This window comes from Leptonotus elevatus, chromosome 4 (genome assembly GCF_054856555.1).
Source record: "Leptonotus elevatus isolate MCC_2025b chromosome 4, RoL_Lele_1.0, whole genome shotgun sequence".
Taxonomy (NCBI): Eukaryota; Metazoa; Chordata; class Actinopteri; order Syngnathiformes; family Syngnathidae; genus Leptonotus; species Leptonotus elevatus.
Genome location: NC_141242.1, coordinates 14,588,250 through 14,615,895, shown reverse-complemented (window position 1 = coordinate 14,615,895; position 27,646 = coordinate 14,588,250). Strand labels below are relative to the sequence as shown.

Sequence of the window (27,646 nt, the reverse complement as noted above, 5' to 3'; positions counted from 1 at the left end):
GAAAGTGAGACAAAAAATTCTTCCACCAGTATTGTTACCTATAACATGTGCAGGTTTTTCATATTTATTCACTAGTGTGCACGCCTTCTATTAACTGAGGAATGTAGTATTCAGAATTAGTCAACCACATTCAAACTTGTGTTAAATGTGAGTCAGCACACACACTTGCTGCCATTTAAAGATCCTCTGATTAACCCCAGATAAAGTTCAGCTGTTCTGCTAACACTGACTGCTATTTCTCCACCTTGACTCACTCAAGGTGCAGAGGCCCAAAAAACATGGCGTCATCTAACTCTATTTAAAAAAAAATAATAATAATCAATACAATATCAGTGTGTTATGGTCTGATGAAACACAGGCACATCCCAGTTATAAGAGGGTGTGCACACTGGTGCAACCACATTATTTTAATTGACAATCTACTTTTTTTTCCAATTTAGTTGTAAAGGTTTAAGGTTAGATTGATGGTGAAAATGTTTGTGTTTAATCATAAAAACCTGACATTTGAACAGGGGTGTGTAGACTTTTTATATCCATACTGTAGTATATAGAGTGTGCAGTGAGGCTGTTGTGGGCCAGATTTGACCCATGACTACCCCAAAATGGATTTTAGATTTACTAGTGTGTGTGTGTTGAATAAAGTACAACTGTTGTAATGGAGGGAGTCTTGAAACTGTGAAAGTGTCCGAGCCATAAACATGTGTACGGTATTTCTTATGGAACAGGAGGGAGGGTGCATGTTTACAAGGGAGCTTGAAACACTTCAGAGAACTGCCTATGTCTCCACCACATTTGCAGAGGTCGCCTTGAAACATACACCTGTTGTTCTGAAAAGGGTTATTGGGGAATCTTGAAACAGTGAACGAGTAAAAAATAAAAAACCTACAAAACATAAGGGTAAGAAAGTCATACAGAGGTCAGAGGTTGCCTGCTCATTTTCTGTGACTATGTTTTTCGCCAAAGCAGCTACAGTATTAATATATTTTTAAAGATCTACACACTGTTTCCTAATTGAATATAGACAGTTATCATGAGAACATTCTTGACCCGAGTCAAAATTGAAAATGAGCATTAAGCGTCACTCCATGACACACATATTGTGACTGACATGAATGGCATCATGAATTGCTTTCTTTGTGTGTCCGATTTGTTTGTGCAGGCAGCAGAGACAAGGCGGCCCTCGTTGCGCATCGGACAAGGTGCCGATATCCAAGTCATGTGACAGTGACTTCTTGTCTGCCTGTCAGACGGCGAGTGAAGGCCCGTCGATGCCGGGCCGTGCTGGCATCCTCCGCTCGCGTCTTCTCAAACGAGCAAAGAAGGCTGACAATGACATCTTCATTCATTCATGATGGGTGTTTACTGTTTAGTTCATATGAAGTTGAATGTTAAAGGCCAAGAAATATCATACCATACTTTTTATTGACTAATTCATAGTTCATTTTTCTCTATTTAATTTTGGTTTTCTTTTTGGAGCCTTTGATAAGTAAGGAACCATATTGGATAACGTTTTATGAAGTTTAGTCAAAATGGACTGTCGCCACCTCACTGTACCCAGCCAATGAAAAATTAAAGAAAAAATAGATAGCATTTATAAAAATATAATATTAAAATTCCATATAGTTCTAATATATTGGAATAAAAATCACAAAGAAATATATATAATTTTTAAATTGCACACATTTATAAGAAAGAGCAAAAATGAGTAGCTCACTATTTGGAAAGATCAAGTCAAAGTGTTTGACAACCATGTTTAAAGCATTTATTAGCCCTAAGTATAAGTGGATACTTATTTTAAGTGATATCAAAGTACAATACAAAAAACAGCCACCTTTTTGCAATATGTGTAGTCATAAAAATACAGTAATTCCAAACATCCATCCATCTATCTACAGAACAATAGTTACAAAATGGATTTGCATTGTAAGTAGCCTATTTGTTGGCTCACTGTTTGCCAAGTTGAGGCTCTTGAAGCTCGCCGTGTCCATTTTGTTTAATCTCTGATCCTGCTGTTATTACGAGTTTTCCTTTATAACAGAAATATCATTAATGAGGGTTTATCATATAACAAAGGACTAAAGTGAAACGCTCACAATTTGGTAAGGACAAGTCTTAAATCTTTTTAACAAAATACCATTTATTAACAACAACAAAAACCAGAATACTTAATGTAAAATAATCGCAAAGTATTTATTCCGATTGTATTTGCTGCATTCCAATCTTGTCATTTTTCTGTATGAATTTATTATCATTATTATTATTATTATTATTATTATTATTATTATTATTATTATTATTATTATTGCGCTTGACAAAGTTTCGTTGCCTGACTGTGTTAGCCAATGTGGAAGCTTTTTTTATTGGCAAACACTGCCCCCCTGTGGCAGGAAGGAAGCATGTACCAGGCATTTTGGGTCCAACAAATGTGTTGAATTTCCAGTTTAGGGTCCCAAACTAATGCCAAACTAAGACTTGAGTCAAATAAGTACAAAGTAATTGAGTCTCACATGCATTCAGTCCGCTTAACATTTGTCATTGATCACAGCCCGTGGTCCCCGTTGGCCAATCTAATTCATTTACCAACTTGTCATTCCACAATTGATCAAGTTGTCCTTCAACCTTCGCCACCCACCTCCACCCCCCGCTGTTAATTATATGCAAGGATAGAAGATGTTGTCATTATTGCGTCTAATCTACGTAATGAGAGGCCTTGTAGTAAAGCAACAGGCCATCTTAAAGGTCAAACCTGTTGACCTACGGGTCAAACTGGCCCATAAATGAGGCTTTCTTCATTAGATGAGACAAACATTAGTACAATTTGGGATGATTCTGATTTGTTTACTACATTGATGTTAAAGGTGCAAAGGAGGAAACAAGTTTTGGGCCCACTCGCAGCCTTGTGCAAATCTGCAATATTGTTTTTGACTTATTTTAAAAACCCAGAGATTGGAAGCTCATCTCAATACACATTACCAGTTGTGATACGGATTAGTGTGATTTGGTTGAGTGTGCACAGCTAACTACAGAAAATTAAGTTAAATTCAATAATTTGGGGGTTGTGTTGTCCTTTAGGCCGTAGAATACATATCACTTACAAATAAAATACAATTTTAATATCAAAACTGCTTTAAAGTCATAGCATTGACAAAGCACCCGAATGACATCCATTGCTTTCAAAGTAAATTGACCAATACATTAAAAAAAAAAAAACATGTCGGCTGATTATGATTGTGTTCATTCATAGGTGATTTGAATAGTGGTGATGTGGGCAAGAGAGCTTGTCACGTATTCATGTTGTGCTATTCAAAGACAACACTAGAGGACAGCAACGCTCTATAAACTATTAAACGGTGGTACAAAAATTCCTGGAGCTGGTGGGGAGGACACAGAAAAAGACCTAAGACGTAAAGTGAGCCACTGAGAAATAAGTAAGTAATTTAAAAATGTTATGGCTGCTACTAAAATGATTGATTAAGAACAAAGACTAATGCAAGGATTTTATTAAATTCGCTCCATAATAAAATAATTTAATCACACTGATATGACATCACCTTTACTGACACGGGATTATTCACATAATCAATATGACTTTTCTTAATAAAGACGTGGTTTTTTTTCTTTATTAAAATACTCAAGAATGACAGAACCTTTTTTTTTTTTTTACCACCCTCAATTTGCTGAAAATCAATCTGTTTGAGAGGGCAGTCATGTCTTGTTGCATCACCCCGCCCCCTCGCCTGTGGGGTGCGTTGAAGCCGGGTCTTAAAAGGACATTTTTGTAGAAACTCTTGACACTCCCTCACAGCTGCAGTCAAAGCAGGAGTCATACTGTACTCACTGGCTTGTGTTGTCAACTTCAGATTCAGATTTAGATTACTTTACTGATCCCTAAAAAGGCAATTGGCCCAGTTACAACTCATCCAAAAACATGAAAACAACAATGACCGACAGAGTGGGACACGGGAAGGCCGGCGGGTCGCTTTTCAGCACCCTGAGTTTTTTTTTTTTAGATGAAAAAGAAACAACAAAAATAAAGCAAAAAAAAGATGCTCAAGGTCTACTCCTTAAAGGGGGGCACAGTATGAACCTGGGAAAAACTTGGGACTTTGTAGCTGTTTTTAGCCACTTTTTAATCCCATCTGGTGACTTTTTTTTTTTTAAGCAACTATAAAAAAATCTCTAGTGACTTTATCTGGTGCAATTGGAGACGTTGAGACTCTTGAGCTGGAGTCAGAGCAGGAGGCATTTACTCTTTTCAACAGAATCACAATCTATGGATAATTTTCTCTGTGACTTTGTAGGAACTGAAAAAACTGGCAAGTTTAAAGCATGTGATTGGCACGTAATAAATTATTTAGTTGGTTAGCGTAGTTTTTACATCATCATTTTTACATTGAGTATGAAAAAAGGATACAATCCATCACACGAAAATATGCTATTCTAGCAAAGACATCAGACAATCATTACAGTGCGCTTTGAGGTGGTCTACTCATTTGGCGTTACTTTCTCTCTGTGACCACTAGGTGGACACAGTGTGCACCATCCATCCAAACAGCCAATGTCAGGCATACATGGACTCAGTCAGGCCCGTCTGCTTGAAGGTGCGAGCCACTTGTTTGGAGTGTTGCATCTTAGCCGAGAGGGCGTCCAGGACGTCGTGCTGGTCCACGGCGGTGGCCGTGCGATAGATGAATGTGCCCATGGACTCCAGGCCTCGCAGGCCTAGATTCACCCCGCAGCCTAGAGGACAATATGGAGTTTGTAATAATCACAATTTATTTGATCAACGCATTCTGCTGGAAATTCCACAATAAATATTGAATGAATGAACTATGGTAATTTTGTTAATGTCGAGTGTGTTATCATCTTTGAAAATGACTATATTACTGCATACTTGTGAATTTGTGACCATCTCATGTATAACCGTCTGCTTGTTTTATACTGCCCCCAAGTGGCCAAGGCGTGCATATAAAAAGGAACAGCACAATGAATGATATTGTTTTAAATCATGATGCACAAACGGCTTCATTATTTACATTTCACTTAATTATGTTAACGAAGTACAAAATCATAAAGTGCTATTTTCCTTATTTTAAAAAAAATGCTACAATGTTTTGTTATTTTTTAGGAGGCTGATACGGATTGATGGCATTTCTATTCATTTCTATGGGAAAAGAAGATTTTGTATATGGTTAGCAATCGCTATTAATAAAATGTAATCAAAATCCCTATGGCTAGTGAGCTTATAGTGTCATTGACAGGTTGCAACAAAGAGACTGGAAGAGTCACAGAGAGGCCTTGGAAATTTTCATGGATCCAAAAAGGTATTAAAACACTGAAACATTGGCCCCACATGCCAGAAACTGACGCTGCAGTTAGACATTCAAAAATGTATTCAACGTTTACAGAGCTCACATTAATTTCACCCCAAATCTCAATATCCCTTTTTTTTTTTAAAGAGTAGTGTATATCTCCTTTTAGGACATGATGGTGTGTCGTACCCGTGTCAAAGTTGAGGACGCGGGCGGCCTCTCCCTCCACGGTGACGGCGACGTTGTCCCCCTCGATGTAGGCGGCGCTGACGCGTCGGTGCGACATCTGGATCTCGAAGAGGCGGCGGCTGCACTGCATGTGGTAGAGCGTCACGTCGTTCAGCCGCGGCTCGATGTCCGTCTTGTACGCGTTGAAGGACTGGTGGAAAATGTTCTTCATGATCTGACCGAGCAAAGAAAGAAAGATGCTCCTTAAAAGGACATTTTGGACAATAAGTCTCTCGAGGATTTTTTTTTTTTAGCAAGGTAGAGATACAATTGAATAAAAACTTGTATGCAAGGTGGGAGTTCAAATACGACCTTATGGCTGCTTCTAGCGATATTATCACAATATGAATGTTACATTATTATTTCGATAATATGTGGAGGTTAGCAAAATAAAAAATGCTTGCAATAATGTAAAAAGTAAACACAATATTGTTTAAAAACAATCTATTATTGGGGGGGGGGGGAGCACAATATTGTGTTTTTGTACATAGTAACAGCAGTAACAAAGTATATAGTTGGCCAGTCATTTTATTGTCACGTGATCCTATTGGTTCAGTGGCGCATAGTATCATTGTCTGTAGTTCACAGTGAAATTAAACCACACTAATAATCTAACCACCAGAGGGTGCTGAAACTGCACAAACAAAAACAAAAAAATGTTAATTGATGTCATGGCATTTTTAACTAATTCACTGCCATTGACGGCTACAGACGTCAAAAATTCATTTGAACTATTTTTATTAGTTACATTTTTTTTCCACTTTTGTTTACAAAAGTATGAAAATCTAGAATTTTTTATTGTACATTCAGAACAGATATAAAATTTGTGATTAATCGTTAGTTAACTAGTGAAGTCATGTGATTAATTACAATTGAAAAAAATTATCGCCTGACGCCCCTAATTAAAAAAAAAAAATTTAAATAAGGGGTGTCAGACGATTACAATTTGTAATCGTAATTAATCGCATGACTTCAATAACTCACGATCAATCACACATTTTATATCTGTTATAAATGTACAGGTTTTCATAAAAATTTTTAATGAAATGAAAAAATATTAAACTAATAGAAATAGTTCACATTAATTTTTGACATCTATATCACGATATTGACGATATCACGATATTGCCGTTAGCGGGACATCCCTAGTCATTCGTGAATCAAAGTACCACTATGTTGATTTCTTTAAAGACCTAAAGTTGGAAATGAGAAAATTAGAAGTTTCATTAGCATGAACACAGCTAAAACAATTCAAAAATGTATAAATACTAGATGGGTCATTCAGATTTTGTAAAGTTGATGACTTGGAATCAGTGGCGGGTCATCAAAGCCCTGAAGATGAACAATTCCCCATTCAAGAGTAATGGCCGCACCAACCAAACCTCGCTCACTCCCCTCCTGTTCAGTGACGCTGAATGTTTTCTTTCACGCAAACTGCCGCAGGCATCTGTTACCAAGTAACGCTACACGGCAAGTGAATGGACGCCCACGTAGCAACAAGGTTGGCCTTGCCATGTACCCGAGTGCATGTATGCTGCGGCCACACACACAAAAAGTACACACTTACACACTTGAGTGCATGCACAGACTCTCTCTCTCTCTCTCTCTCTCTCTCTCTCTCTCTCTCTCTCTCTCTCTCTCTCTCTCTCTCTCTCTCTCTCTCTCTCACTCTCTAATGGACTCTGCCATGAGCATGGTCCATCCGCTGAGTGCAAGGTGTTGAATACCTAGAGCACCTTCCGTAAACATGGCTCTGATGTTTGGTGAGTGCGTATTTGGTGACATTTGGGGGCCAAGACAAACCCCACATCTGTGAACTGTAAAGATTTTGAATAGGCCTATTCCTATTTATCATCAACTAAAAAATAAGAATTTGAGAAAATTTGCCTATTTCCTCTTAATCTCCTATCAACACTTTTTCTGTAATCGATAACGTCATCTGATATAGTTTACCATTTTGCCGAAAAGATGAAATAGTCCATCGCATGAAGTGTTCAGTGTTTGTGTTTGTTTTTTAAGTGTATGAATTAAGACTGAAAGAATAGCGAATTTGCTGTGTTTGCCAAACAGGAAGACCACCTCTGTGTGTGACATATGTGCCATATTACTACTACTAGTGAAGCACTGGATGTTATCTGTCAAAATGTTATAATGACATTAGTAGTACTAGTAGCACAGAGTTGTCAACTAATGTACACTGCGCAGTTTTGCCACACTAGTAACTTGTAGTTTCCTAGTATACCAAAAAGAGCGGACATAACTTTTATTTCTCACTACTGCCTTCAACTAGGCACTAGTAGTGGCAAAATATTACTAGTAAGTACTACTACTCATCCTATGAGTGCACTATATTGTCTTAATAGTTTTGCACTACTACCTTCTACAATAAGACAGTTGTACCACTAGTGCACCTTAGCCATTCAACTAGTGCATTAAACTGTCCGACTAATTAAGACAGAGCATACTTGTAATGTTTTTCCACTACTGCCTTCCACAAGGCACTTGCAATAGAAAACTACTGGTGCAAATAAAGCATTCTACTAGTGCAGTAGTAGTAGTAGTATTCTAGTGTGCTTGTCAAAGTTTTTTTGGACCGACTAGCCATAGTAGTGAAAAAAACATTATTAGTATGACACAGTCATACTACTACAGCACTCTAATCATTCTACTAGTGTGAGGACAAAGAGTACTAGTAACTCACCGAGGAGTTTGCCGTATGCCTGAGGAAGCGGACCATCCTGCCGTCGGAGGCGGGACACGCAAGGGCCATGTAGCGGTTCCTGAAGGTGCCGTAGATCTTCAAGTGGAAGCCCGGCTTGGCCGCGGTGTTGCGGTGCTCCCTCGGGGCTTCCATACCGTACGCGGACAAGTCGAAGTAGAGACTGTGGGCGCGGATCTCCGGAGTGGGAACCTGACGACAAGATGGCGACACAATAAGGACAAGTCGCACAAAATCTCAACCGGGGAACTGACTGCAATAGTAACTGAGGGTCTCATTTACGTAACATCCCCCCACAGTGAGTTTCTCTGCCTATGACTTCATCAGGAAGACAGGGTGAAGATCCAGAGCCACTTTCGAGCTATGGCAGGAATACAAAATCTGGAATAGGTAAGCAGAGCTGCCCTGGCTGTCATGACAAGTATTTGTTTGGTTGGTACTAACATAACTATGAGATTCATTTTTCCAAAATCATTTCCAGTTTAATATATTTTAATATATTTAGGAACGCTACGGAGGCTTACCTTGCTTTCTTTATAAGCGTTTGACATCGCTCGGCAGAGAGCCTGCCGCCATTCTACGTCACTACGCACTCAATGCGTTGCGACGTAAATAACAATGGAGGCGTACGTTCAGATAAAGTTTCTACAAAATGTATTAAACCAGAAATTATTTTTGAAAAATGAATCCCATGGTTATGTTAGTAACAACCAAATAAATAATATAGCGCAAACTTGTTATGACAGTCGGGGTTCCTTTTCATTGAGATTGAATACGTGAAACCATTTTTATTGTCTTTAAAGGCGCTGTTGCATCGAAATCATTGGTTGGATTCCAGTTGACAGTTATAAACATCCGTAGCAGTGAATGAGTTAATTGATGTTGGGATTATAAAGTGTTCCACGGCACAATGCCTCCGCTAAGGGATCCTTCAACACAAAAAGTTTGAGAACCCCCTCATTTGGACCATATATGTGGCGAAGGAAGCCCTTTGCATGTACGAGCTCGATGCGGTGATAAAGTAGAGAACATCCAGTACACGAACTCCTCGTCTCTGCTTATGATGGATCCCTTTCAGTTCAACACTACAACATTACAACCTCCCTCCAGCCGGAATTGATCCATCTCCCTTGTAGTGACATAAAACAGCCAAGTGGGATCAAACAGCATTTAGCGGATGGCAAGATGATGGGGAAAGGGACAGGGATGGGGAAGGACAGTGAGCGAGGCCAGCCGGGTCATATCTTGGGAGGCAAATTCAATCAGAACAGGAAACAAGCCTGGAGGGGGGCGCGGGGGGGGGGGGGGGCACAAAGCAAGAGGAGGCCACACGACCTCCATGTTTGGAGGACGTGATGTGAATAGTTAGGATGGCATCAAATAGTAAGAGAGACTGTGACTCAGCATGTACGGTGGATATATTAAAAGTCTACACACCCCTGTTCAAATGCGGGGGGTTTATGATATAAGGAAATGAGATTGATTAATGTGACCTGCACAAGTAAAAAAACCAAATCAAAATATTTTAAGAGGGGAAGTAAAAATAAACTAAAATGATGTGGTTGCACAAGTGTGCACACCCTCTTATAACTGGGTTTTAGCTCAAATTTGAATATATAAAATAACATTTTGGCATGGTCTAATGAATGAAACCAACTTTTTGGCCATAAATCCAAAAGGTATGTTTGGTGCAAACACAACATGCTCACCCTAACAGAACACCATTTATTCTCATTGTTTTTCTTCAGCTGGAGCTGAAGCCTTAGTCAAAGTGGAGGGAATTATGACCAGTTCAAAATAGCACCCAGTGATAGCACAAAACCTTCAGGTTTTTGTGGGAAAGCAAAAAAGAAAAGAAAAGTCATGGGAAACCCTACTTGAACAGCTGAATTTTATTTGGGGTTAATCAGAGACATTGTAAATGGTGGCAGGTGTGTGCTGACTCCCATTAAACATGAGTTTGAATTTGATTGGTTGAATCTGAACACATTCCAGTTAAAAGAGGGTGTGCACACTTGCGCAACCATATTATCTCAGTTGAATATTTTCTTATTATTTCTTATTATTTATCTTCCCTTCTTGAAAATATGTCATTGATCTTTCAATTGAGCTGTACAGATTCTAGGTCACATTGATGGGGCAAAAAGAGAAAACCTAGGATTTGATCATGGGTCTTGACTTCTTATATGCACTGTAATGAGAACCCACACAGCATGCCGTATAAAATAAGATGAAAATCAATATATTACTGCCTGTATTTCATATTAGCTTAGCTGGGAAATACATGATGGGCATTGCAAATAAAAAGCCATTATCCACCCCCATCAGAAGAACTGCTCTTGTCAGAAAGACAAATATTTTTTTGCTGACATGCTAACAGGACTCTTTATATTCCTCACCGCTTTTGTTATTGCCTGTTTGCTCAAATTGTGGCTTTATGGTCTTTTTAATATCCGGCTATATCCTGTTTCTGATTACTTCCCGCGCCTCCGTACACTTCAGTTTGTTTGTGCTCGCGTTAGTTTATTGCACCTGTCTCTGGTCCAGCCTCTCGATGCTGGCGTTGGCTCCGTAGGCGTGGCACGACTCTACTGTGTAGTCGGAGCTGAGGCCCAAGACGGAACAGGAGTCGCCGCACGAGCCGTCAGCCACCACAATCACGCGTGGCCACTCGCTCGCTGGGATACGCCGCAGGTAATCCTCTGTGAACTAGAAGGGAAAACACACCCCAATTGCATTTATAGAATCTTATGTTATTATAATTTTAAAAAATGCAACATACAACATCACAATTAGTGTTTATCTATTAACGTGACCAAAAAAAAACTAACATTGAATGACTTATGTATGAAGACTGTTACAGTTTTGCTAGTCAAACTTGGCTGCAACAAGTTTTGCTCATTAAACCAATTAGAGGTTGGCGAAATGCTGATGTCATTGAGAGCAAGGGACATAAACCTGCAGCCATGACTCTGTCACTTTCTAAGGTCAACCTTAGCTCCTCCCCAAATGCAGAAAATAATAAAGATGTAATTCTTCCTTGACATCAATCATCTCTCTCGTCAACCTTTATTATTAAAATCCTTGACGACCCCTTATGTCTACACGGGGCCACAAATTCAACAAAAGGGTCTACATGCAAATTAGGGGTGTGCCCAAAAAATTGATTCTCATTTAGTACGATTCAGAATCTATTTTAAATGTCCCAAAATCGATTTGATCGTCTTGCCTTTATCTGTGTGTGCCTTTATTTGGAGCGCTGTTCATGTTGTACCCGGTTTGGCCACTGAGGGGCAGTGTGGTTCCACGCAGTCTAATACACTGTTAAGTTGTAGCCACATTAGAGAGTAGAAGGAAAAAGTCACGATCAAGTTATTCCAATAAAAGTTGTTTTTTGCAGCGTGGAGCCGTTCTTTTGAGTGATAAAAGTGCCGCGAGTAGCGCGCTAATTAGCATTAGCGAGTCAGACTGGAGTAGATCATTACAATTCCTTGCACATCTATAGATTGAAGCAAAAATCATTGTCAAAAATTGATTCTGAATCAAATCGCAGACCCAAAAATCGATATTAAATCGAATCGTGAGACATTCAAAGATTCCCACCACTAATGCAAACACTTATAATTATGTGTCACAATATTGCCTGCAGATCTCACAAGCTGGTGGCAAAGCACGTCTTTTGCCTAAGTGAAACTCCTCAACTCATTTCAACATAGTTCCTTGCTATCAAGATGCTTCAAGATGGCGGGAAGGCACTTTTTCTAGTGATAAGGATTGAGCCCATGCCACAAATAGTGTGAACCCTCAATTAAGTGACATGCCACTAAAAAGGTTTGTTATTGCCTAGAGATGCCACATCATGGCAGCAAAGCACTACTTATTTCTAAATGAATGAATATGTCTCCACTCATTACAACTTATTTCCTTGACACCAATATTTGGATTAGTTTAAACTGATAAAGCTATTTGTAAAGGCTTTATTATTATTATTATTATTATTATTATTATTATTATTATTATTATTATTATTATTATATTATTATTATTATTATTATTATTATTATTATCTCTCTATGGATGGTCTGTATCCCCTACGAAGGCGATGGGACATTAATGCAAACTAACTTTATTTATTTATTTATTTTTAACAGAACTTCGGAAGTCTGTCTCGCTTCACCTTGCAATATGATCGGCGCCAATGTGGAATGTGGACGTGCAACAAGGTCATGTGCGGGTTTAGAATGCAAGCATTGCTGTTTAATGAGGCGGAGAGATGGACACAAACAATAAGTCTCTGGTCTGCAACCATGACACAAATATTCAGTGAGCAATGCTTTCATTCATCCATTTTTGCACACGCTATCCAATCCACGCCAAATCCTCCTTATTTCTTTGGACTGGGATGAGAACAGGTGTCACCATGATGATGTCATTATTACAACAGTGTGTGTGTGTGTGTGTGTGGGTGGGGGGGGGGGGTCAAGAAAATTTTGTATAGAATGTTGCAAAAAGTTTAGCACATTAATTGTGGTCAATCAACAATTTAGTGGGGCAGCGTACGAAAAATTAAGCAGGCTATACGTTGGCACCAACTGTTTACAACCCTTATGAATAGATATAAAAAGCGTGTGTGCTGCAAGTACCTTGCTGCCGAGCTGCACCCTGACGTCCACCTCCTGCTTCTTCTGTTCGAGGATGCTGAGCAGGTACTCCTGGAACACGCCCATCCTGGTGAAAAAGTGCTCGTCGTGCCAGCATCCCTCCATGTTGTCAAAGTCCACGCCGAGTCCCAGCAGAAAGTCCACGCTGCGCGGGTCCAGGGCGATCTGCTGCGGCCGGCAGAGCAGCGCGCTCCGGTTGCGCTCGTCCAGCACGGTCAGCTTCAGCACCTTCCCCGAGCGGACAGCGACCAGGGCGGCCGTCAGCCCCACGGGACCCGAGCCCACGACGAGCACCGAGATGCGTGCGCGCCACCGCCGGACGCCGTCCAGGCCGGCTTTGAGCGCCACGTACACGGCCACCGCCACTACTGTGCTCAGCGCCGTGTCGTAGGCGAGGGCGCGGAACGTGTCCTCAGCCTCCTCCACGCCGACGTGTTGAGACTGCACGCCGTCCATGACCCGGGGACGCGGAGGAGGCGGCAGTTGTGTGTCTGGAGGTGAGCCAGTCGGAGAGCGGCCTCCCTTTCGTCCGCCAGTGGGAGGGAGAAAGCTGTCCCGCGGGGTAAACACTGGCCGCCTGCGACGTGCCATGTGCGCTCGCTCTCTCACTCCCTCCCCTCACGTCTTCTCCACTCATGTCTCTCTCTCTCTCTCTCTCTCTCTCCCTGACCCTCTCTCTCTCTTTCTCTGTCTGTCGGTCGGTCTGTCTCTCTCTCTCTGTCGGTCTCTCTCTCTCTCTCACTCTGTCTGTCTTTCTCTCTCTCTCTCTGCCTGTTTCTCTCTCTCTCTCTGTCTGTCTCTCTCTCAGTCTCTGTCTGTCTGTCTGTCTTTCTCTCCCTCTCTCTGTCTGTCTGTCTCTCTTTCTCTCTATCACTCTCTGTCTGTCTCTCTCTCTGTCTGTCTGTCGTTTTCTTCCTCTCTGTGTGTCTGTCTCTCTTTCTCTCCCTCACTCTGTCTGTCTGTCTCTCTCTCTCTCTCTCTCTCTCCGTCCCTCCCTGAGAGTAACAGTACCAAAAGTAGGCTACTCCTCTCACACATTGACATTGAGGCCTACCTGTATTGTATTGAATGAAATATGCCCGTTTTGATATTTAACAGCAATAATAAGAATAAATATCCTAATTAGGAAAAATATGTTTTTGGTCTCCTCTCGGGTAAGCATACAGTAGGAGTGTCATAGCTCCGGCGGTAGAGTAGCAGTCTCACAAGCTGAAGGTTGTGAGTTCGTTCCTCAACCCTTGTATAACTTAAATAAATACATTTAGTTAAAACCTCTCCTTGGAAAAATTACATACCTGAGTGAAAAAAATCTCTGCTGTTTTTCCATGTGATAGGCAAATTCTCTCATACACACTAAAAATACTTTGAGTAAAATTCACGTTGAATATTTTACTCTCTTCCAAGTGTCAATTTTACTATTTAGAGAGGGGCCAAAAATACTCAGTTTAGAATACAACTTACTCTACAGAATTACCTGTGGATTGATAAAGCTGGAGTTTGAAACACTCCAGAGAAAAGTTTCCTGCACCACATTTGCAAAGGTTTCCACAGAAACATCAAGACAAGGGGGGGATCTTGGAACAGTCATGTGGGGCTGTGTATTTTCACAGGACAGTGTTAACTGTTAATGGGGGAGCTTGAAACTGTCCAGTGAACTGTCTGTGTGCCTGCCACATGGTCATTGGGGAAGTCTTAAAATGTAAATGCAATGTTTTTGCTTTTGCTCCCATTTTTCATGAGATGAATCTACAGATCTAAAACTTTATCTATGTGCATGTATACAGTCCACAAAAGGCCCATTTCTCTCAAGTGTTCAGAATTCTATGGTGTTAGTGAGCACTTCTTCTCTGCCGAGATAATCCATCTACCTCACAGGTGTGGCAGACCAAGGTGCTAATTAAACAGCATGATTGGACCCCACAGGCTGCTCTCGGCTGCCCACAATAAAGAGCCGCTGTAAAACGTGCAGTTTGTACAAATTGTACAAAATCTCTATATTGGCTTCAGGCTTGACATGTTTAGTAATTAGCAGGCAGAAAATACAACAAAATACAAATTTGGAATGGATTTTATTGGAATTTATTCATGAACACATTGAAGTTAATGAGTAGTACATCTTGACGTTGCATTATCAGGCTACATTGGAGCATAAGGTGGCAAATGTGAGCATGAGGCTTGAGGACATCAATTTCATAGAGTCTGTGTTCTGTCTCCATTCTAACGAGCTGCCGGATCATCACCATGGTGACGGTCAATTTAAACAGAAAGATCCTGCCGAGCATAAGACTACGCAGAGCGGCAGGAATGCAACAATAATGGTGTGCTGATTTGTGAAGTGAGATGTGCTTTTGTCATTTAATTAACCCTCTGTTATTTACCTCCTATTTGAAATGAAATGCATAGTCTTGAATGCTGAACAAACCACTTGAAAATGCAAGCATAGTATTTTTAATAAAGCTGTATAGTAGTTTCTGTGCCTTTAAGAGGCGGGGCCTGGTGAGGCAGCATCAGCAATGGCCGACAGCAGCTCTTGAATGAGTGGGATTAGCGTCATATTTTTATTGTTCTCTCTGCATGTGTTAGTGGCTCTCCTTTCCCAATGGCGAGGGCATTACAGTAAGTAAGTATAGAGTGAAACAACAGCAAAAATCTCCACGTTATTGATAGTCACACGATACATAAAAGGTTTGTAAATGCCTTTAGATAGCACAAGATGGCAGCAATGCACTTAAAGAAAATTAGACAAAGCTGTGGCCGGACTAAATGAAGCTCAGTTCAATATAGGGACTGGGTACGAGGAAACTATATTTTTATATGAGATTTGGCTAAAGAAAGGTGAATATGCAACTTTGTGAATGCAAAACTATGATATAAATGTATATAAAAATATACAGGGATTCACTGAACTGTACTGTACTGGTGTGACCCAGCTTGCATCTTAACTGGTTTCTAGGTGCCCCGGCAACGAAACCGCGTAGGTAGACAGTCAAGGTTGAAAGCTCCAGATCCAGTTACCGCCAGGACCTGCTCACTCATGGGTGGGTGGGCAGACCTTTAAGCGCAGCAGCCATATTTGATTTTAAAAACAGACATATGGGTCAGCTCATTTGTAGACCACGTAAAAAAAAGAAGGTTAATACATGTAAAATACATTTTAACATCTATGATTAAGCCATATGCTAAATTGTTTGTACTGTATATTATTAAAACAATTTTTAAAATTATTATTACATACAATAAATCCATGAACTAATTATGTAAGCAGACAATTTAATAAATCGATTTTTATTTTAGGAAAGAATGGTTGATTACTGCATTTTTGCATTACATTTCCTTGCCCACCTCTGTGCTAGCTGCATGACATTCCGGATGACCAACATTAAAGAAAACCGCAACCCACTTTTTTCCTCAAAATAAGAGGCAAAGTGTCCAATAAATGCCTTGAAACAAGTCGTTTATCACTTATCACAAAACAAACCTACAACAAAAGAGAATTAAACATTCTCCATTTAAACACCAAAATGCCCCCTAGCTAAAAGTGAGACGTCACAGTCGAGCAAACAGAAATGACCATCAACATTTGGGTAATTATAATCTTTCAAACAAGTACTAATTTAACACATGGCGCAGCATCACATAAAAAGAGAGCATGCAATTCAACCTCTGCTTTGTGACGATTACAGGAGCCTAATTGGGGATCTTCTCTGCCTCTTAATTTTCTTGTCAATTACACTGCATGTCTTCCAGTTGCCCACATTCAATTTTGGACTCGCCTGTCTGATGTAAAAACATATTTAACCCCCCCCCCCCCCCCCCCCACACACACACACACACACACACTCTAACAGGGGACAGAGTGCACTATACACAAACATCTCAACAAAAGAATTGACAAGCGCGCTGTTGCTTTGATTCCTGGCAAATCAGATGCAATTACGTAGCGGGTCACGGAGATCGTGGTTCCACCAAGGATTTGAATACATAATCGTCACCCTCCGTTATTCTTTATACAATCCTACGCCTTGAACAACAGGAGCACAAAAAGCAGCTTTTTAATCATCTTCATCAAAGGAAAAATTCCAGTAGGGCCTCACGGTTGCCATGGTGGATGACATTAAAGCATTCAATAGTATGCAAAGTAGGACTCATTTGTTACGCCAAGAAGAAAACAGGCCAAGGTACTGTAATCAACGGAGCAAGACTACAAACCAACTGTTGGCTACCAAGTACTTAGTTACTCTACTTTAGTCGATTTTTCAGATATCTGTAACTTTACTATAAGAGTATTAAATTTTTTGACAAATATTTACTTTTATTTCCTGCAGTTGAGAACACGTTCTATTCCTTACATTGTCAAAATAGGCACTAGGTAAATTGGTGAAAAGTTAAACTATTTGCGCAGTTTTTCTTCCCAGTTAGCGCACAAGGAATGTCTCGTGTGCAGTCGGCCGTGTGAAGTATGATAACACGCAGCACCATTTGTGTGTGCCATGGCCGTTCCAGTTCAGGGTTCTTGTGCACACGTCACACGGTCCCACTGGACCACGGCCAAAATATTTCGCTTACTTAACTCAAGGGCGGATAAATGCCACCATGGTTGAATAAACACAATGATCCCCTCCATTCACTGGGCAAACATTTAGCATTCCCGCTGCTCGAATAATTGTTTTCGGACGTCAGCGGAGGAAAATCCGACACCGGCAATTTGCCCGTCAACCTACCCTGGCTCAACATGGTGAGGTAATGACGCGCGGCGCAGACGAAACTAGAGCTGTGATGACGCGCACACACAGCGGACCAGACGACTGGGAACATCAGGAACACTGAATTGCCATGGTTACACACACCGTGTAATAAGGTCAGAGAGTGAGTGACGTCGGATGCTACAAGCTCAGTGACGTCCTGGACCGCGGCCATCTGCAGTCGTGAATAACACATCACTGCATGGGATTAGCATGGCAACAAACTTTTATGGAAGTTGAGATAAGAGTAGATCTTTCATCTGGATGAAGAAAGCAACAGAAGCCTCAACCCATTACCCAAGAATTAAATTGCCTAATCTCATGAGCATTTGCTATGAAACTGTTGAAAAAACTCACTTTTTTTATACATCGCTTTCTAAGAAGTGTTTAAAGTTTTTTTTTTTATTATTATTATTGTCAGGACAAATACCAGTAAATGAAATTAACTCATTCGCTGCCATTGACAGCTATAGACGTCAAAAATTAATTTGAACTATTTCTATTTAACATTTTTTCCCATTTTTGTTAACAAGAGTATAAAAACCTATAATTTTTTTGTACATTTAGAACAGATGTAAAATTTGCCCCTATTTTTTAAATAATCTTTTCTTTAAAAAAAAAAAAAGTTAATGAACTTTTTTTTTTTAAAGAAAAGATCATTAAAAATTAGGGCCGTCGGGTGATTAAAATGTGTAATCGTAATTAATCGCATGACTTCACTAGTTAACTCACGATTAATTACAAATTTTACATCTGTTCTAAATGTACCAAAAAAAATCTAGGTTTTCATACTGTTAACAAAAATGGGAAAAAAATGTTAAATAGAAATAGTTCAAATGAATTCACTAGTTAACTCACAATTAATCCCAATTTGTATATCTGTTTTAATACAATAAAAAAAAAGTATAGTTTTTCAAACGCTTGTTAACAAAAGTGGGAAAAAAATTTAAACTAATAAAAATAGTTTAAATTATTTTTTTACGTCTATAGCGGTCAATGGCAGTGAATGAGTTAAAACAAATACAATTGAAATTAAGTTTGAAAAAAAATGGAAGAAGTCGGGAATTACTTTATTGACGAAATGAGATTAGCATCGAGGCAAGTGACTGAACCAGTACTTTTTTTTTTTTTTTATAATAAAGAAATCTAAGAAATAAAGCAAATTGGGATTTTGTACACAAAACACTTCAAGGAGTATATTATATGACAATCTGGAGTTTTTGTAAGGGGGGGGGGGGCAGAGATATCAGATAACAGACTCATTTTATGAGAATCTAAAATGTAATGTATGACAAAGCCTGAAATTTTCAGAGAGTTTTTATTTAATATTTTGAAATAAAAAATTGTAAGAGGGAAAATAAGATGCCTGAGATATCAGTTAAGCGATTAATTGTGAGAATTTAGTGGAATTTTGTACAAAAGTAATTAGGTCATTTAAAAAAAAAAACATTTATTATCTAAAAAGAAAAACAATGCCACAGAGAAATGAGATAAGAGCCTATTCTTGTGAGCAGTTAGTATTTAGCACACCTAAAAAAATGCAATGTGTGATGTATGTGCAAACATAAATAAAAATCTACTTCTGAATTACAGAAAATGACGGTATTTTAAATGTAGAAAAAATATGATTATAGCCGGGGGATTATACTGTTGCAATATGTACCGGTAGTTAGAAAACAGTCCAGCAAATAACATTGTGTTTTGTATAAAATCCTACTAAATTCTCATGACTGGCTGAAAACAACAAACAACAGAATAAACACAGCTAATTCAGCGAAGGTGGCTGAGTGTAATAAAACTTACACTACAGGATCTTCCACATTAGACAGCATGGTGGCTCACACAAAATACTACCCAGTAAATGTTTCCTGAAAGAAGAACACCATTCTGCAGAGGATCCATGATTACGCATACTCTCTAAAGACCAACCAGCTGATATCTACTTTGAAAAATGAGATGCTGAGCAAACCAATAAGCGTCGTGACGAGTCTGAAGATAAACATGCAGAGGTGGATTCGGTTATCTCCACCCATAATCATAATCCAGCTGCTTGCTAATTCCCACCGTTTAGTTGAAAGCGTGGCATTACAGAGCGTTGTATTCCACACACTTGGATGGATCTGTTGTGAAGTGTTTCTGGCAGATGGTCATCAGCCTCTTCAGTCCCTGGCACGGGAGGAAGGAAATTGTCTCATTGATTTGTTTTTGGCTGTTTGTAAACCTGACACGTAGATAACCGGGATCTGTTCTTAGTCGTGCCGCCATTCGCTTACCTGAATATACTTCCTCTGCGTTTCATCATTGAGGACATGGGCCACGTGCTTGGAGAAGATCTTTTCTCTGCCCGTACGGGCGTGGATGCCCACCATGGTCACGCCGATAGGCCAAGGGGCGTTTCCAATGGCCATCTGGAGATATGAGTCGTTTGCCTTGACGTATTCTCTCTCCAGCATGAATTTGATGATGTCGGTGATGGACTCTTTGATATCAGCTGGTAAGTTCTGAAATAAAACACCCACAAATATTTAATCTGTTGTCAATGCTGGAACGACATTACTTGGTTAACTCATTCACTGTTATTGACAGCAACAGACGTCAAAAAATTATTTTAATTTTTATTAGTTTAACAATTTTTTTCCATTCTTGTTAACAAGAGTATGAAAGCCTAGAATTTTTTTAAATATTTAGAACAGATATAAAATTTGTTATTAATCGTGAGTTAACTAGTGAAGTCATGCGAATATTTACAATTACAAATTGTAATCGCCTGCTGCCCCTAATTTTTTATCTTTTGAAAAAAAAAAATTCTTTCTTTTTTTTAAAAGAAAAGATTAAAAAATTAGGGGCGTCAGGCGATTACAATTTTTAATAGTAAGTAATCGCATGACTTCACTAGTTAACTCACAAATTTGAAATCATTTCTAATACAATTTTAAAAATCTAGGTTTTCATACTCTTGTTAACAAAAGTGGGAAAAAAATTTAAACTAATAGGAATAGTTCAAAGGAATTTTTGACGTCTATAGCCGTGAATGGCAGTAAATGAGTTAATAGGGCTGCAAAATATCTGGAATTTTCAAAATCATAAACTTTCCATTGGAATTAATGAATATTTATTTGAATAAATCAGTAATTTACTAATGTGAAGGTTGGCTCTTAATGGGGAACTTTACCGTATGTGTGGAAAATATATGACACAAAAAAAAAACTTTTCTTTTATAGATTTTTATCTTGTGTTATTTTCACAAGTCTTGAGACTTAACCTGGGACCTCGGGGTTGTATTTCGTGCCATGTCAAGTGGAAATGTGTGTTAAGACAAACAAAAATTCCTTGGGTGCTTAAATCCATGAATTTCGAGAAAAGAAAGTATTTGAATCCTTGAAATATAAACTTTAAATATAACTTGAAAAGACAATGACAAAATAAAAGAAAGTGAAAGAAAGTGAAATAAAAATAGAATGAAGTAAAATAATAGCAACCGAAAAAACAATACAAATACTGACTGTTCCTTTGCGTTTGGGCCTCTTGCAGTGTGGTGCCGTGCATCCATGGTGTACACACTTAAAGTGAGTACAGAAGAAAGTGACGATTAAATACGATTAAAATAACTCGTTTTTTACACATTGGAAAGAATTTGTGCTTTTGCATAGTGTTCTGTGTTCCCACAGTATTCGTGTGTGAATATTCGTTATTTGAAGGAAAACGACTCCCGAAGTCGATGCTAACTTCCGGTTAGCATTTGAAAGGGATCCTCCCTTCGCTTTTAGCATTAGCGGGAGGCTAGCGATGTTTTAAAAATGAAGCATGTTTTGTACAGTATAAATATACAGTGGATGTAATTCTTAACATTGTGTGTTTAGTTTTACAGTTAACTCCAACTGGAATGTCATTAAACAGCTTAAAGGACGGTTGGAGGACAACAGAATAACCAGAATAACATACGCTACACAATTGCTAGTTGCTAATGCTACCGAGCAAAATGGTGCATTTAGGGTACTTTCACAGCGTCGAAAACTTTGGTTTTCTTTGATAACGTTTATAACGTTTTAAGGGGAAAATAATCGGCCGATTATAATCGATTAATCGGTCGGGCCCTACTATACACACAACCAAAGAAAGAGCCACAACTGCAACACCAGCCATGTTACCTTCTTCCGGAGCTTCCTGAATAGAGGTTTGAGGTACGACTCGGTTTGCGAATGGGTGGCGCTGGCGAGCTTCCCTTGAACGCTGCGCTTCACGTGGTCCTCGCGACTGTTCAGATCTTTGGCCCACACCCCGAGAAGGAACTTGAATGGGAGCAGAAATGACAAGTCAATTGACAGAGAGCCTCGCAGCAATACAGAGCTGTGATTGCCTCCAGTTGTCTTACACTCAAGAACTTGTCAATGACATCCTGATCTCTGTTGTCATCTCCTTTTCCTAGAGTTTTTCCAAGAGCCTATATGGGTGATAAATATACACCAGACAACATCCAGTGTGGAGCTCTGAGTATGAGTACAGGGCACACAGTTTATGCGTCAATATCATCAACAGTTTATGCGTCAATATCATCAACAGTTTATGCGTCAATATCATCAACAGGGGCATGTGAAATGTTTCCATTTTACCAATAACAAGAAAAAAGACATGTTCCATTGAACTCCATGTTCACTGTATTATATAGATGGTATGCTGTTCGAAATGGATAATGGTCAAGATCCCTCACTTATTTTTTCATGAAATACAAGCTGCCAATGTACATGCAAAGAGCTCAATAATGTGAGCTTGCTGACACGGTGGACAGTGGCAGCGTGGACATGTTTGGCTAGGACTCCTAAACTAAAAAAACCAGCCTTGGTTTGAAGGTTAGCTCTTTTAAGCCAGCCCCTATTTTGTGTCAAATTTTCCAGAATGTGTCATCGTACCTCCAGCTCTTCTATAGTGGTGTTCTCTTCGTGCACTTTGAGGTCGTGCTGCGTGTCGTGTTCTCCTGGCTCTGTCCCACCGACAATTTCGTTCAGGTACTGCTGGTCGATCTTGTCCATGGCCGTTTTCAGGTCATTTCTCAAACCCTACGCCGCGCAGACAGTGGATGGCGGAACCATGAACAATATGTAATGAACACAGTTTCTGCACTTGTGTTGCAGCTGTGCTGTGAGTGTCAAGCGTAGTATAACGCACACACAATAAAATGCACACAATTAAGCATGGGCTGATTACCGGTTTAACAGACTATTTAAATTGGCCCATTTTTTCCCATTCCTCCAGTGTTTTCTATGAAGGATCCATTACTCTGAAATGACTTGCTCGCAGAAATTAGAGCGGCGATCGCTGCTTTACCCACTGACATCTGGATTTTGGCCTGTTTTACTGTCACTTCTCTTCTTCTTCTTCCCCTTAACTCCTGACCGGGAAGGCATTGCCTCACAAAAAGAGTCTACCTGCGCATGCGGCGTTTCAATTCATTACCTCGTTCAAACCCCAAAACGTATAAATACGTTTTTAATACTTTGTCCTTCACTCCCAAAAGCGTATTTATACGTTTTTTTTCAAAACGGTTTTTTTTTTTAAATGCTAGACCATAGGGAAGGCTTTGATACAGCTTCTGAGATGAAGAGGCAGCTTAAAGCAATGGTAGTTATTACAAAAAAAACGGCCAGCAGGTGGCAGCAGAGTATAAGAGATCAGCCAGGGCCATGTTGCAAAAAAGCTCTTTTTGTCAGTGTTTTCAACAGGTTTGGGAATAATGATGAAAACTTAGCTATATTCTGATGCTATTTGCTGCAAAACAGAAACATATATAAATATACTTTTTTTCCTGATGAAAGAAGAGACTCTAATCTTTCTTTTGATAGGTTACGTGTTTTTATAGCAATAGAACAGAATATTCTGTAGATCTGTCAAAATCTGTCAAAATCCATTAAAACAGCCGGGAGCAAAGGAAGTTGCTTCAGTGAAAATGTCTGGGGGTGAATGTGTTAAAAGGACTTTCGTGTTGTTTAAAGTAACTTTGTCTTGCATCACTACTTTTCTGCAGTCCGGTCATCCAAGAAAGTGATCCCTCCATCTGTCATCCCTTCTAAAAATGTTTTCCTGTTTTCCCTGAAATTAGTTTCCTGGGAATTTTTCCTCATTTGAGGCGTGTAGACCAGAGGTGTTGTTGATTCTAGACTACTGTGTGCTTTTGAAGCCCTTTGAGAACCATTTGTTGTGTTTGTCACACCCTAAATGTTGTCTTGCAACACAAAGCAAAATCGTAAACAAACTCATAAGTTAGGTCACTGCATTGCTAACTGAAGGGATCACCACTGTGTACCACACAGTATATTGTTTTCCACCTTAAAGTGTGTGGAGGCATACCTTGTTTACTTCTGGAGTCAGAATCTCAATCTTGCGGAGTCTCTGGAAGGCATCGTAGTCGGACTCGCCGAACAGTCGGATTGGCTCGCCTCGTTCTCTCAGCCGTCGGATGACCTAATCGCACACACCGCATTTGTGGATCAATGAGTGTCTTTCTAGGAACCTGCTAATGATTTTAGCCTCAACTTCTACTTCATTTTATGCTGATGACATGCTGTGCTTCCAGATTTAGCTGCTTCTTTCAGTGGCACAAAATAGGTCATTAAATGTCTACACACTGACTGCTATTGCTACGTGAACAAGTTCTTATTACTCATTTCCGCGTGAATAAAAGTGAAACGGTCCCAATTGAACTCACCTCCTGTCGTGACAGCGTCATGGGCAGCTTCTCTTCCGTCAGTTCCAACTCCAAAACAGGATTAACGGAGGCAGATGCTTCTTTCTCTTCCTTGTTGTCAATCTTCAAGAGAAAAAGGGAATACACAAAGGTTAGTTTGAGAATTTAGAGGCAACTTGAATCTTATATGAAATGCAGATTCAATCTGTGTAATGTGAGGTGGCAAGAGCTTCTGGACCGACGGATTCAATGAGGATGACAGCACAGACTTCCATGCATAAATTACATGAAACTATTAAGAAAAGAAAAATTTGCAACGTATTATCTAATTGACTGCTTGATGGTTGCTATGTTTTTTTTTAATCTGCTTATAAAAAAAGGAAGTAGTGGACTTCATCATGCTTTCATTGATGCATGCATCACTTATCTTTAAAACTGTTATTAACAAGTTTAACCAATACAATCTGGTAGAGCAGGGTTGGGCAACTTGAATGACGTAAGTGGGGGGGGCACAATATTTTTAGCAGTGCTACTCGGTGGGAGGCATATAGGACCACACACTACCTAAACAGATGTATGATAAAAATGCCATCTTAAATATGGAATAAATATGTGCATTTGTGCAAAATACACGCTCTTCATATAGAGGAATAAATTTTTCATAATACATGTGTTAGTACATGTATAAAAAAATCCAGCCTTCACCAACAAAAGGTTTGAACAATCAAAAAATAACCACATACTGTGTGCCCCCCCCCCCCCCCCCCAGTGCAAAACGGCTCTCGTGCACGGCACAAAACTGCTGAACAGCAAACTAACATTAAGTGCAAGAACACATTTTGTGCATTTTTCTTCCACAAATATCAACTCTCAAAATTTTAAGAGGTACTACGTTTGTCCTGCATGTTATTACAAATCCGAGATAAAAATTAAAAGGTCTACCCACACTGTAGATTGGGCAGTAAGATTCGTGCAAACACAACTCAGAGCCATATATATAGTTTGGCCAACTCTGTTTCAGCAGGGTAACAAGGTGGCGTCCATATGTCATGTGACCAGCAGCTGACCAATCACAGCATGATCTTAGTCAACTGCTGGTCACATGACATATGGACGCCATCTTGTTACCACGCTAAAACTGAGTTGGCCAAACTCTCTCTATATACGGCTCTGACACAACTAAGCCATATCTGCCATCTCGTGGTGACTGGTGATATTACAGCTTAAAACTATACTCAACTTTATTTATAAAATAACCTGATTTGCTGCATGCAAAGAGCTGTGCATGGATTAAACTGCATATGACCCGCGAGTTGCCCATCCCTGTGGTAGAGAATACAACTTTATAAAAAAATAAAATTAAAATAAAAATAAAATTAAAAAAGGCCCCTTTCACACCGGCCCCCCAGAGGCTGCGTTTTCAAAGCTTGCTGTGTCTTGTGTGTAACACACCGATGCAGGATGGTTTGGTTGAAGTCTACACAGGAGTTTGCCGGCTGCTGATGTCGGACAAAGGTGGAACACCACCAGTGTGCAATTGCGGATGTCGAGCTGACGACGCCAGGCATCCAATTATCTAAATATGCAAAGTAAAATCCCTTCGAAAACAGTAATGTCCCGCTTCAGTGAGTTCTGTCTTAAAGGCAGAGGTGCGGAATTGGGGATGGGGGCATCCATTGCAGTCTGGCCACCCTGCAAGTGGGACCCTTTCATTGTTTTCCTTTTTATCCCCCAAGTAGGTTTTCTTTGATTTTTTCCCCTTGCTAAGATGGTGAGTTTAGACCACAAGTAATGTTAATTTTTGTGGGCTGGGGGCTTGTGAAGGGCCTGAACAACTTTTTTTTTGTGATAAGCTATACTGTACAGTATATAAAAACTCATTGTAATTGTAACATTTGCGCAGACTACACGAGGCATCTAATTAGCTGAAATAGACGAGTAAATCTTGTCTTAATTAATGCACCAATTTTCCTGGTAGCCAGTGCGAAAGGGGCCTAAAGACTAAGACCTAACCATTGCAACAACAACTTAAACATGAACAGCAACAACAACAAAAAAAGCCGTAAATAATAGAGTTGCAAGGTAAAAACAAAAAAATAATTTGTAAAATGTGTCCAATTTCAAATCAGTACCCATGCGGAAAAGCACACTAAAGATGTGTCCTGATTTGGCATTGTGGCTTCTGTTCCTTGTCAACTTTTTATAATACCATGAAACAAGTCCAGGAAATACGAGGAGCAGAGAAAATTATTGCAATCACAAAGTACCATGGAGAACTGAATCAAAGTCTCTTGTTGTCAAAAGGTACCAAGGAAGTAGAAGCAGACACTCTAAGTGCATTTAAAAAAGAAAAGAAAAATCACACTCTTTTAATCATGCATGATGTCTACTTCCTCTGTGTAGACCCATACCTGGCTGTCAGGAGTTTCTCTCTGAACCTACAGAGATGCAGGTAGCAAGTTGAGGAGAAACAGCACAGTGAAGACAAATACAAATACTAAATGTGTCACCTTACTGGTGTGTGCGTGTGTTTGCGTGTGTGTGTGCTGCATGTGTCTGTCTGTCTGTGTGCCTAAATGGTGGCAAAAAAACTAATCAGATGTGTGATGTTTGCATATTTCACAACAATCCACCTGATAGCCGCATCTGTGAAAGTAGTCCTCCTGCTCCTTGCGCGCAAGATCGGCCCTTTTGAAAAACTTTTTGGAGTCCTGGGAACAAAAATGGGAGTACAGTATTGTGAGTTATTTCCGCTGCTAGGGCAACATAGGAAATGCGACACTTCATTAGGTAAACATGAACACGCTACCAAGTGCTAATAAAAGAGGTTGTACAAAACAATCCAATATTATCTGTAGTGCAGCAGTGATGTTGAAAGAGACAGCCAGGTCGAATTTGGCCTTACATTTTTAAGTCAGTAAATGAGTGACTATCAAATGATAATTTCAACTTTGTAAGTAAAGTTAACCTAAAGGTTAGGGCTCGGTCGATAGTTTAACATAATACACGTAAAAGAAACAAGGAAGTCATTCTATACCAGCCGTCTAAAAACAACGTTAGCATTAGCAAAGGACCTTAACAAACCCAACAGTCCCCAAATATACAACACACTTACGTCAACGAGTTGCTTGTCCTCGATGTGTTTCCTCTTCCTCGCGATCTCCGCTTTAAGAATATCCATCCTGGCTGTATAAAAGCAACCGATATTATATATTAGCAGCGGTTATTTTAGCCGTGGCCGACAACTCGCCACCTAGCACTTTGTTATTTGGCCAGAGCCAGGAAATCGCGCGAGAACGCACGAG

The 27,646-nt window shown here is 39.7% G+C and overlaps 2 protein-coding genes across 3 annotated transcripts; both read right to left on the bottom strand.

The window, feature by feature from the left end:
* Positions 1 to 3,483: 3,483 nt before the first annotated feature.
* Positions 3,484 to 13,502, bottom strand: LOC147175662 (uncharacterized). Its single transcript, XM_086073920.1, has 5 exons — positions 12,903 to 13,502; positions 10,792 to 10,968; positions 8,242 to 8,451; positions 5,502 to 5,715; positions 3,484 to 4,740 (listed from the first exon to the last, which is right to left on the bottom strand). The coding sequence occupies exons 1-5, from the start codon at positions 13,374 to 13,376 to the stop codon at positions 4,562 to 4,564; spliced, it is 1,254 nt and encodes a 417-aa protein (XP_085930046.1). The 5' UTR covers positions 13,377 to 13,502; the 3' UTR covers positions 3,484 to 4,561.
* Positions 13,503 to 18,961: 5,459 nt separating this feature from the next.
* On the bottom strand, positions 18,962 to 27,632 carry prpf18 (PRP18 pre-mRNA processing factor 18 homolog (yeast)). Of its 2 annotated transcripts, XM_086073779.1 has the most exons (10): positions 27,457 to 27,632; positions 26,975 to 27,052; positions 26,753 to 26,779; positions 24,363 to 24,464; positions 24,005 to 24,118; positions 22,570 to 22,716; positions 22,035 to 22,103; positions 21,811 to 21,951; positions 19,936 to 20,163; positions 18,962 to 19,828 (listed from the first exon to the last, which is right to left on the bottom strand). In XM_086073779.1, exons 1-10 carry the CDS (start codon positions 27,520 to 27,522, stop codon positions 19,748 to 19,750), a joined length of 1,053 nt encoding a protein of 350 aa, XP_085929905.1. In that variant the 5' UTR covers positions 27,523 to 27,632; the 3' UTR covers positions 18,962 to 19,747. The 2 variants fall into 2 exon arrangements, with proteins under 2 accessions (XP_085929905.1, XP_085929907.1); XM_086073781.1 differs by lacking the exon at positions 26,753 to 26,779.
* Positions 27,633 to 27,646: the final 14 nt, after the last annotated feature.

Coding starts and splice junctions, on each gene's coding strand:
- LOC147175662 (XM_086073920.1), bottom strand. CDS start 13,376: ATGGACGGCGTGCAGTCTCAACACGTCGGCGTGGAGGAGGCTGAGGAC. Junction 8,452..10,791: donor AGAGGCTGGACCAGAGACAG/GTGCAATAAACT, acceptor TCTTGTCGTCAG/GTTCCCACTCCGGAGATCCG. Junction 5,716..8,241: donor GGCATACGGCAAACTCCTCG/GTGAGTTACTAG, acceptor TTGCTCGGTCAG/ATCATGAAGAACATTTTCCA.
- prpf18 (XM_086073779.1), bottom strand. CDS start 27,522: ATGGATATTCTTAAAGCGGAGATCGCGAGGAAGAGGAAACACATCGAG. Junction 24,465..26,752: donor GAGAAACTCCTGACAGCCAG/GTATGGGTCTAC, acceptor TTTCTCTTGAAG/ATTGACAACAAGGAAGAGAA. Junction 19,829..19,935: donor CGCAGAGGAAGTATATTCAG/GTAAGCGAATGG, acceptor CTCCCGTGCCAG/GGACTGAAGAGGCTGATGAC.